The following is a 12,218-nucleotide window of genomic DNA, read 5'->3' on the forward strand; positions in this document are numbered from 1 at the left end:
AGTGAGGGAGAAGATAGGAGATTTGGAATGTCAGGGAGTTGTAGGTGGGGAAGAAGAAGGCAGGTGAATGGTGTGAATCTAGGTCGAGACTGACTCCACCACAAGCTCCACAAAAGCAGGAAGTTCACTATGGAAGGTGCATTAGAATAACACACATAAGCACTGACACCATCAGAACTCAGCTGTCATTCCTCCCTGTGGATCCCAGTCCCTTGTCACCTGGATGACACTTATTCACCCTGCAAAGCTCCATTCAGGAGTCGCCTACTCCAGGAAGGCTTCTCAAATGGTTGAGCAAGCGTCCTTCCTCTGTGTCCTGTCACACCTGGCCACCTCCTTTTCACAGCCTTACCCTCCACACTGAAATCATCAGGTGTCGGTCTCTCAGCCTCCAGCACACTAAGGGCGAGAGCTATGCTTCATTCATCTTTCAGTCCGCAGCGCCCAGGTACACAGTAAGTGCTCACTAACTCCTCCTTTTAACTGAACTTGTCCAAGCCTCTCCTTTTACAGATGAGGAAACCAAGGCCCAGAGTGGGCAGGTGGCTCACCCTAGGTCAGTGAGCCCATCTGAGAGTAGATCAGAGCTAATCATAAATGTGTCAACAGGCCCAAGATCAAAAAAATCATCTGTCCTTTCTCCTCGGGGCCTTCTCCTCTTTTTCCACATCATCCGAGTCTATGTGGCTAGAGCACTGACCACAGTTGGCATAACAGGTGTCCCAATTGTGCCTCAGCTTCTACCCAGAAGATTCTGACAGTCTCTGGGCCTTGCTTTCTTCTAGAGTTGAAAAGAATTGCTCTCCTGTCTGGTCGCCTCCCCTGGCTATGAGTCCAATGCAATGAGCTGTTGGGTGCACACACTGGTCACATATAAGGTATCATCATCCTAATTATGAAACAAAAGAAACAGTCCTGCCAAGAATAAAGAGCAGGGAATGCCAAGGCCCCTTTCCAGCTGAGGAGCTGTCACCCTGGCACATACCAAGAAATTAAAACTATATCTTCCACTGAGAAACGTCTACCCAAACTATTGTTGTGTTTATGTTCCATTTTCAGGGGAAACAGTTGTTATAAACCTGGGAAAGGGGAAGGGGATTCTGAGCATCGCTTGGAAAAACAAGCAAGAGTTTATCAGACATTTTGAAAAGGAGAAATTTTTACATTGTGAACTCAGCCTCTCTGGGGGGACACCAGACCACAGCCACCTTCCTGGGGAGAGCTGGGCCAAGGGCACCCCAAGGTTAGCAATTCATCTGCAAATGAGACCCACAAGAGTTTAGCCCAGCCCTGCTCCCAGTTACACCTCAAGAAGCAGCGTGAAGATTCAGTTTGTCTTCATAAAACCAGCAGCCCCTCTATCTGCCCATCAGTTTATTTACTCAACAAGCAATTATTGGGCCTTGACTACGTTCAAAGTGCTTTGACTAGCACTGAGGAGGAGATTTAAAGATGGATCAGTTTCTTTCTCTGCTGTCTAGAGGCAAATTATCTAAAAAAGAGGAGAAAAAGGCAGACAAGGGAGGTACAAACAGAGCATCATGGGAATCGAGGGGGAGAGCTTTCAGCTGAGAGATGGAGGAGGGCTTCCTGGAGGAAGAGGCACTGAAAGGCAGATGGAAGGGGGCAAGTTTGAGTTTAAAATGAGGAAACTGCACATGCAGAAGCAGGAAGTAGAGTACCAGGTTTGGTGAGAAAAGGACAAGTGGCCTGTGAGGCTGGCATTTGGCTGTGAAAAGAGGAGGGGCATGGCACTAAATGGCACATTCTGGCCACTATTCTTCACAGTCAGTGGATCAGGTTCTCATCTTCCATTCAAATGGGTTGAAAACGTTCTTTGTGGTCACCTTCACTCACTTTCCTCTCTTCTGTTCTAAGTACTTCTGCAACTTGGGAAAAAATAACTTTTTGGATGTAAGCTGAGGTGGACCCAGAAGTTTCCAGGAACAAAGCAGAGAGCCAAGCTTGTGAAATCAACAGCTGTGATGATGCTTGTCAGCAGGCTCTGTGCCCGAGGCGGCAGAGGCTGGCTGCAGGGCGGCCTGCACAGCAACAGGGCTTTGTGCATACTACTTGCCTTGCTCCATGACGTTGCTTGTGCACCAAGGTGTTTTTATTCATCAGTATTGATAAAAGACTGTGCAATGGGAAAAATTTTAAAGCAACTAAACAGCTATCAATAGGAAAAGGTTGAAACAATTTAGATATCCATCAATAGGAGAATGGCTAAAGAGAAAAGCAACCAGTATAAAGGATGCAACCAGTATAAAGGATGAGGCAGAGCTGTGTTATCCATCTACATCAGGCCCGCCCCTGACATCTGAGAGGCCTAGGTCAAGAAAGCAAATGGGGGCTCTGGTCCACGGCCCATCATTTTTTCTTCCCACCTGCAGTTCCCTCTTGGTAACTGAGGGGCCTCACAGGTGTGGACACTCCATCCCATATATCCAACCTCTGTCCACATCTCCTCAAGCAGCCACTCCTACATTAGTGCCATCTGGTGACCCACCACCAAAAAGTCCAATCTAGAGAACAGGCCCGTTCCAGAGTTTTTGGGCAGGAGATTCTGGTGTCCTGGATACCCAGAGTAAAGGGACATGGGCTCTAGGGGGTCTGTCCCCTTGACTCCTAAGATTCTTTGCCCCAAGGAAGGGCACAGCCAAAGAAGGGTCAGAGTGGGACCCAGGGCAAGGGCCCTGGTAACCAAGTCTGAGTGTGGCATTGATATATACTGACATGGAAATTATATAAAATAACTAAGTGTAAAAAGCATGCTGTAGAAGCACATGTGTAGAAGGATTTCATTTTGTAAATTCCCTACGTATATGCCTAGGAGGTTTCCTGCATCCCTGCTGCTGATGGTAGTTTTCCCCAAAGGGCTGGCTTGCAAAGGGGAGGGAGAGGCCTTGCACGTCTTACTTTGCACGGTTCTGCACTATGAACATTACACAACATGTATTACATTTACAATCTAAAAAATTTAAATAAGTTAGTCCTTTTTGCACCAGTTAAAATAAGTACGTATTTTCTTGTGACCAAAAGAAACAAACAAAAAAATAATCCTGGACCATGTCTGTACCATTGAGGAAGTTGCTGTGTATTGAGAATTCCTGTGTTTTTTAACATGTCCAGAGAGCCTCATATCTGCTTTCTCAGCAGATTCTTCACACAAGGGCTCCCAATCCTGCCTGCACATCTGGGAGCTTCTAAAAAATAGATTTCTGGGCCCTGTCCCCAACGAGCTGAATTAGAACCTCCTTGAAATGGGGCCCAGGAACGTGCATTGATAGCTCTCCAGGTGACTCTGACCCTCAAAACCATGGGTGATAAGTAGCCTAGGTATGTTTAGTCTCACTTAGTAGATGAGAACACTGAGGCCAAGTGCAGTTAACAGCCTTGTCTCAGGCCACGGTGTGGTCTGTTAGTTCCTCTAATAGAGCATGTTCTACTCTCCCAGGTATTGGATGACAAAAGAGGGCCTGCAGGCAGAGGTCCCAAATTGCAGGCTAACAGATTACAGTCACCCCACTAAGCCAGGAGATTAGCTAATTCATTTAACAATTATATTTCAGAGAACAACTCTGCCAGGCACCATTCTGGTTGCTGGGGTGTCTAGAACTACGGACCTGACCAACAATTTGAGCTTCCTTGAAGCTCAAATTCTACTGGGGGTGGTAAGGATGATTAAATGTAAATAAAGAAGAGAACATCAGAGAGTACAAAGTTTCATGAGGAAGATGAGGCCGAGTAGTGAGACGGGCAGCTACGGGTGGTCAGGAAAGGCCTCACGATGGGGAGGTGACATTGGAACTGAGCCCTAAATGATGACCCAGCTGTGCAGAGCAGAATTCCTAGCAGCCATGGTAAAAGTTGAGACAGACAGGTGAGCAGCAGTGAGATTATACAGAGTCTGGAAGGCATGGTGAAGAGGGTGGATTTTGCTGGAATGGATTTAGTGCCAGCTGGGTTGCAGGTCACCATGCTTCTGCTTCCCTCATATAAGTGTTTTTCACGATCCATTAAGATTCTTCTCAAACTTGAGAAGTGCATCAGCATCTCTGGGAGGGTTTGTTAAAACACAGATGCTGGACTCCACCTTCAGTTTCTGATTCTGCCAGTCTGGGTAGGGCCCAAGACATTGCACTTCTAACCAGGTCACAGGGGAGGCTGATGCTACTGGCCTGGGACCCACGTTAAGAACCACCGCTGCGTCGTAATGGCCTGTGGTAGCCGCCCAACTCCTCTGCTAGGCTAGAGGCAGGGACAACATTACATTCCCCATCATGCCTTCAGTACCTGGTACATTAGTAGGAGCTCCATAAATGCTCATGATTCGATGAATGAACAAGGGTGTGGATCTTCAGCAACATGAATCAGTGTGCGTAAAGCCTTTAGAACATAACAAGCACTTTGCAAATGTATTAGGGTTCTTCAGAGAAACAGAACCAATAGATCTACCTCAGCTTACTATGGGAACACGTTTCAGTAAACTCATTGTAAATTGAAAATATCGTAAATCGAAAGTGCATTTAATTCATCTAAACTACTAAACATCGTAGTTTAGCCTCGCCTACCTTAAAACATTCTCAGAACACTTCCATTAGCCTACGGTTGGGCAAAATCATCAAACATAATGAATACACTATTTACCCTCGTGATCGTGTGCCTGACTAGGAGCTGTGGGTCGCTGCCACTGCCCAGCATCACAAGAAAGTATCCTTTCATGCCACATATCTCTAGAGTGGGAAAAGATAGAAATTCAAAGTCTAGTTTCTACTAAATGTATGTCATTTTCACAACATCGTAAAAAATTAAAAAATAGTAAGTTGAACCGTCATAAGCCAGAAACCGTCTGTATACAAAGAGCTTTATTATAAGGAGTTGGCTCACGTGATTATGGAGGCTGGCAAGTCCCAAGATCTGCAGGATAAGTCTGAAAGCTAGAGACCGGGAGAGCCAGTCGTGTAGACCAGAGAGTCTAGTCTGAGGACCAGCAGACTGGAGACCTCGGAAGAGCTAATGTTTTCATTTGAGTCCAAAGGTAAGAACGAGTCAATGTCCCAGTTTAAAGGTAGTCAGTTAGGAAGGGTTTTCTCTCACTTGGGGAAGGATCAGCCTTTTTGTTCTATTTAGGCCTTGATTGGATGAGACCCATCCATGTTAGGGAAGGCAATCTGCTTTACTCAGACTTCCAATTAAAATGTTCATCCCATCCAAAAACACCCTCACAGACACACCCAGAATAATGTTTAACCAAATATCTGGCCACCCTGTGGCCCAGTCAAGTTGATACATAAAATTAACTATCACAGCATTCATGAATTCCCATCTCTGATGAGGGTTTCACAGAGGTATAGAGACTAAAGGATGTGCTGGCAAACAGAGGGGTCCTCATTTTCCTGGGTCCTAGCAGTCCAGGCCCTGCCTGGCATCTGAGCCACAGAGAACCAGAAGCCCCTCCAACAAGCCCCGAAAGATGCGCAGGTGCCGTCATCCCTCCGCAGGCAAGACTCAGGTGGGCTCTCCCTCTACATCCTGTCCACAGCAAGTGCAGCATAAGGCCCCCACCCCCAACACATGTTTGCTGCACTCAGCACTTCCCCAGCCCCATCTTGAACATATTAGCCACCGTACTCACCCTGACTGGAGGAGATTACATTTTCCATGGAGAGAGGGAGGAAAAAAGCCTCTCTAAGGGAATAGTCTCTCCTTTGTTCCCTGGAATTCTCTGCTCTTCAAGTGGCACCCCCTCCCTGATACTCCTATCTGATTTCAGGAAAGGAAAATGAAGCCAGGAGAGAAATAGAATAAAGGGCCTGGAGTAGGTTTGCATGGAGGAGGGGAGCTTAGAGAGGAACAGGTGAAGCAGGGAATGGGATGAAAGGAGAAGAGGCAAGAGGCCCCTGGGCGGCAGGCCCAGCTGGCTCCAGGGAGGGCAGCCCTCTTCCCGTGCTGGGCACTGCTCAGTCCCCAGAGCTGGGCTTTCTGAACTTTCTGGTCTTCCACAATACTAAGAAAAAGAACACTGGACATGGAGTCCCAGCTCTGAAAGTGACCAGTGTGTCTCTGCAGGCTTGTCACAGCCACCTTCTAAGCCTTAGTTATTAACTTCCCCTTCCAGCCAAAAGCTGTCCTGGTGATCGAAATCAAATGTAATTCAATTGAATCAAAAATGATTCATTAATATGAAAAGAATAAGCAGTGGTAATTGGACTTCCTGGGATGTGAGGACCAGATCTCTCAGAGAGGAGCAAAGAGACTGGCCAGAGTGGGTATTAAACCCACATCTCGCCTTTCCTTGGCGGTTCATGCTGGCCTCTGGGCTCAGGACCTCCTCCAGGGGCAGGCCCATCAGTTGGAGGTTTCCTCCTTCCTTCTCCAAGCATCCGATGGCCTTTTTCTGCTCATGGACTCTGCTTACCCCATCTACTGGGGAGCAAAGCTGTTCACATTTGCCTCCCCAGAAAAGCCAGTAAAAGGCCAAGCTGCGTCTAGAGTACCAGGTACCACCTCCAGGCTTTCCACCCTCTGTGGCTTGTGGGAGCACTGCCCCGGGGGTCAGGACACTGCAACAGTCCAGCTCTGCCACCATCTGCTCTGAGACCTCAGACACAGCACTTGCTCACTCCAGGCCTCCGATGCCACATTGGTACTTGATGAGGTTGACCCGAGGAGTCTGCACATTTCCTCCCAGCTCTGATGGTCTGTGAGGCCAGTTACCAGGTAAACACAAACTTCTGGACAGCCCTGTCCAAGTGGCCGTTGTAGTGGGATGCACATAGAACAAAAGGATGTCTGTTTCCACAAGGCTGGGCCAGGGGACTGGATTTCCGCATTCGGTTAAATAATCAGAGAGGAATAACATACATGATGTCTGAGAGTCCACCCACCACTCATGCAGAAAAGATATGCCCCAGATGGAGCATGAGATGGGGGTTATGAATCTGTTCCTCTCTCATTGGTTTTGGATGCCATGTTCCTCTTATAGCATGATGATAGATGGAATTTCTAAGGATAATTTTAACTATGTGGGGGGCGGAATTTTTTTTGCCTTGTACACTCTAGTTAGTATGTTTTCAGTTATAAATACCTAAAAACTCAACTCGAAGGGGCTTATACAGTTAAAAGCAGTTATTGCTTATATGTCAGAAAAGTACAGGCTTCAGGTGTTGTTTGATCCAGGGATTCACAGTATCATCAGGACTTCAGCTCCTCTTCTTAATGCTTCTCTCAGCCCCAGCCCCCAGTGCATCAGCCCACACCTCTAATCATCATAAGGTGGCCGCCAGCAATTCCGGGGCTTGCGTCTCTATACTTTGGCCCCTGACTCCAAAGCAGAAGTCCTGAGATTCTCTCTTACTGGGGTGACTTAAATCTTTTGCCCACCCTGACTCAATAACTACAGCCAGGAGATAAAAATGGCCTAGCCTGAGGTATGTGCTTGGTCCCGAGAACTGAGAATGGAGCCAGGTCCCCCGGACCCCCACACAGACATGAGGACTGTTAAGAAGAGGAAGGTAGAAACCAAGGAAGCAAGCAACGTTCATTTGAAATGGAAGCGGGGTCACTCCTAGGAACCTCCATGCACAGAAAATACTCAATTTCTCAGCAACCCTTTCTCCAGGCACTTAATCTGGGGGCTCCTCTTAGACCTGAGGCAAAGCCAAAAGCTCCTAAAGCTGCTGCTGCTGTAGCCTGTCAGACAGAAAGAGAGATTAGCCACTGGGTACCTCTTTCCAAGAGCGTTCCAGACAACCCTATACTAGTGCAGGGGGGCATACGAGGACATCTCAGCCCTCATGGAAAGATGACACTAAAATACTGGCCACAACAGGCAGCAGGGATTAGATGCTGGTTTATGTGGGAAAGCCTAGGTTAATCGAGGGGGGGCTTCCTGGAGCAGGTGGGGATTTGTGCTGGATTTTAAAGGGATGGTCTTCAAGGGTGTGCATACGACAGGGGAGGTGCAAGACGGTATACTGGGGCATAGAAACAAAATGAATCAAGTTTTATTTAGGTTTATATTTTATCTGGAAAAAAGGGATTACAGATATTTAATATACAGATTGACAGTTATACACTGGTTTAATTAACATATAAATTTAAACACATTAGAAGTACATTTTTTTCTGACAGGAGTGTGCATGTTAAAAGGTTCCGAGACTAAAATTGCCTTGAAGGACAGAGCTGAGGAACAGCAGAAGACAGCATGAGTCCCCATGGGGCCTTGTTGGAGGATGTGTGGTAGGGAACCAGAAACCCCTTCTCTTAGCCTGTGTCCTGCTGGGAGCCAAGGAGCCCAGTGTCCAAGACTGCCACATCCTGCTTCCCTCAGGTGGCCAGCTCCACGGTGAACCTTCTCCCTTGGCAAGGTCCTGTTTAGAAGGTGATCACCAGGGAAGGGTCCTACAGGGCTGTGGCTGAGGCCTGCCACCAAGTCTCCCATCCACAGCAGCCCTGCTCCCCGTGCCTCCACAAGAAGAATGCAGGGAGCCCACAGCCAGTGAGTCACGGCACAGCCCCTGGAAAGGGCCTGATGCTCGCCACGACCTTGGGGTTTGTCGTGCCGTGCTAGTGCCCACGCCAGAGGGTGTAGGATGTCCAGTCTCTGAGAGGCACAGCAGACCCTGAGGCTGCAGATGGCTATATAAGGCGAAGGCCGCAGGAGGTGGCAGGGGCTGCCAGACCCCAGGAACAATTTGACTGGTCTCGGTGGTGACGCAAACATTTTCCCTGTGCTTCGGCAGTTCTCCCCTCACAGTGAGACTGAATCATATCCTCAAAACCTCAAGCCCGACAGGCCCACGTAATGCCGAGACTCAAGAATGGCAAGGAGGGCTGACCCAGGCCCTCCCTTCATGGCAAAGAAATATTTGGGGCAACACAGAAAAAGCTGTCGCAGGAGAACTAGTCCCAGTTCTGCCACAAACTAACTGTGGGGCGTGGGTCAGCAACCCTCTCAGAGCCTCGGTTTCTGCATCTGTAATATGGAGACAGTAATCTCTGTCCTGCTCCCTCATGTAGTACCACAGACCTCCAGAGAGATCAGGTCTCAGAGGATTGAAGATGGAACACACAGGGTGGCCCTAGTCCTTTGAGAAGGACAGAGCCCAGTCTTATAGCAGATTTGGGATCGCGATGACTTGGTATATTTATTGCCAGATTGTCCCATCTTGGCCATTACCAGGATACACAACTTCTAGGAAGCCCCCAGTCTTTGTGTGTAACTTACCTTGTTACAGCCCCTTTTACAGACACTGTTTCTCAGTGTCTTTTGACATATGTGAAAAGTACCTCTGGAAAGTAGGCAGTATAGGGATTGTTAACCCCATTTCACAGCCAAGAAAACCAAGGTCTGGAAAGTTCAATGACTTCTCAAGCCCACACAGCAAACTGGTGACCGCACCAGGATGAAGACTCAGCCCAAAGATCTTGCCATGTTGGGGGTCCCTCCAGGCAGGCCATGGGGCCTCAGAGTCCCACTCTATAAAATGGGAAGAGTTGCGACGAGTCCCCCTGGCCAGACTGCTGGGGTGTTTTCTAGAAGACACATGGGGGTAGCTTTTCTAGAAGATGGCCATGGTTGTTCTAATCTAGAACCTGCTGTGCCTGATTCTCCCAGAGGCATCCTACATGGTATTCCTCGAAGGCACTCTTTCATAAAGCACTCCGTGTCAGACAGGGTTGTCCTTGAGGGGACATTCTCTGGAAGACCTGGTTACATATCAGGTTAACCTTGAAAACTGGAGCAGCCAGAAAAGGGAGCTTGGAGCCTAAGCCTCATTCATTGACATCTCTCTCTCTCTCTCCCCCTCCCTCCCTCCATCTCTCTCTGGAAAGAATGGAGCAGCCTTAACCACACAGTCCCTCGCAAAATTAAATAGCCAAAGTCACGTTGTCTAGACAAACAGATTTTATGGGGTCCAATTAATTCCTGCCAGTCAAAAATAGGCATGCTTAATAAGCGATATATTTAGAATCTGTCATTATCTGGTCCCCAGGGGAGAAAACCTCAGCTCTTATTTCATAGACTCTTAATTTCAGACAGAGCTCTATTAACTCCCAATTCAGACCTCTCTTTCCTGACAGAACAAAGTCTTACGTAGCATGAACCTCCAGGCCTGTCCCCTCTCAACTCTTATGTAAGAAAACAAGTGACTGTTTCTTCTTTGGGCCACATTGCCAGGAGGTAGGAAGCTTCTGGGAGAGCAGGGCTCCAGAAAGGTCGCTTGTTCCCAATGTCTCACTTGTCTCCATGTCCCAAGCTTCACCATCATCTATCCTCTGTCTCACAGGGCCTAGGAGACCCTTGGGCGGTGTGAGCTGTGGCACCTCCCGCCATTCCAGCACAGCTATCTTTGAGTCACTATTAGCACTAAGGCCTGAGCAGAGGAGGCAGTTACTGGCTGAGAGCTGGACTGGCACCCAAGGCCTAGGGGGTTCCAGATGTGCCAGAGAGGCAGGTGGTACTGACAGAGTGGGCAGGTGGGCACTGAAGGGGAGTCCCACTTGCCTTCAAGGTCTCATTTCACATCAGGATTGGGGTACCAGCTGGAGATGAGTCGCAGAGAGCTTTGAGGAGCTCTAAGGAAAGAGCCTGGGGCCATCTCGGCTGAGGTGGGATTCTCCCTGGCCTCAAGAGCAGTGGCACTGCCAGGCTTGGCCAGGTCAGGAAGAAGTAGATGCTCATTTTTTCTAGAAGCATGTGAGCAAGGTATATTAATTTCCAATGGGTGCAAAACAAATTAGCACAAAGTAGATGGCTTACAAAAACAGAAATTTATTCTCTCACAGTTGTGGTGGCCAGATGTCCAAAATCAAGGTGTCAGCAGGGCTGCGCTCTCTCTAAAGGATCTAGGAGAGGTTCTTCTTTGCCTCTTCCAGCTTCCGGAGGGGCCCCAGGCATTCTTTGGCTTGTGGTGGCAGCATCACTCCTAGCTCTGTTTCCATCTTCACATGGTTTTCTCTCCTTTGTGTGTCTAAGGACACTTGTTGTTGGATACAGGGCCCACCTGGGTAATCCAGGATGACCTCATCTCAAGATCCCTAATTATAACTACGAAATAAGGTTGTAAAAGCATAGGTTTAAGGCAGAAGCCTCAAATGAGTGGCTGTCTCTGGCCACTTTGAAGCCCCACTGTCTGCTAGGCCCACCCTGAGCAAAGACTTAGTGGCTCAGGGGACAGCCATGACCACTGAGCTACATGCCCCACGTCTAGGTCGCCAGTTGAAAGACTGTCATATAAAGTGAGGAATGAGGCGTCCCCGCAGGTAGTGACAGAAGGCCAAGACTCTGGCTCCAAAATCAATACGGTGCCTGAATGACCACCATTGTCACCCTCCTACCATTTGACAAACTCATTTTCAACTGTTAAGACCCAGCTCAAGTATCACCTCCTCCATGATATCTGCCCTGGCCTCTACTCCCAGGCTCTGCCTCCATCCCATTTGTTGCAGGGCTTCATCTCCGTATTTCCACATCCTGACAAGGGCCTGGAGTAGGCAACAGGCCCCTTGACTTTATGTTGAAAGCCCAGCATCCCTCTCCCAGGAAGACAAAAGTCTGAGTCTCAGTGTCTGCATGTGGCCCCTCCTCCTCCCTCCCACCCTCTCCAACCCATTTTCCCTCAACACCGCCCTCCAGGTTCCAGCCTTGACCAGGAAGGAGTACTTCCCTCAGCAACTTCACTGTCTTCTCTTTCTTCCCAGGCTGGTTGTGGGTGCTCCACTGGAAACCAACGGCCACCAGAAGACAGGAGACGTGTACAAGTGTCCGGTGATCCCTGGGAACTGCACCAAACTCAATCTGGGTAACTTGGGCCTCTGGTCTCTCCACATGAGGCCAACTATTGTCAGGGCAGGGCAGGCTCTAAAGCACAATCCGTGCCCACAGTCACACTGGTTCCTCGCAGCTGCCCCAGAGGTGACTGGCTGGTACTACTGCCCCATTTTACAGAGGAGGAAGCTGAAGCCAGAGAGAGGAAACAACTTTCCCACAGTCACACAGCTTGTCAGGGGCCAGCCAGGATTTAAACCCAGACCTCTAGAGTTCCAGGCTATTGCTCTTCCTGACTAATCCACTGCCCCTCAAAAGCAAGGTTTTCTCTCCCAGTGAGAGAAAAACACTTCCTGTCTTCTTTCTGATTTTGAAGCAATAACAATTGCTAACATTTATATATCTTATATAATGTTCACCACGTGCCAGGCACTGTTTTAAG

The 12,218-nt window shown here is 48.5% G+C and overlaps 1 protein-coding gene across 1 annotated transcript in view; it reads left to right on the forward strand.

Annotated features, from left to right (window-relative positions):
- Window positions 1-12,218, forward strand: part of ITGA11 (integrin subunit alpha 11) — a 122,142-nt gene that overhangs the window by 51,104 nt on the left and 58,820 nt on the right. The window contains exon 3 of the mRNA XM_023526817.1: window positions 11,710-11,810. Coding sequence (XP_023382585.1) covers window positions 11,710-11,810 — 101 coding nt within the window. The remainder of the gene's footprint in view (window positions 1-11,709; window positions 11,811-12,218) is intronic.

The sequence above is a fragment of the Pteropus vampyrus genome, unplaced genomic scaffold (assembly GCF_000151845.1).
Source record: "Pteropus vampyrus isolate Shadow unplaced genomic scaffold, Pvam_2.0 Scaffold15, whole genome shotgun sequence".
Taxonomy (NCBI): domain Eukaryota; kingdom Metazoa; phylum Chordata; class Mammalia; order Chiroptera; family Pteropodidae; genus Pteropus; species Pteropus vampyrus.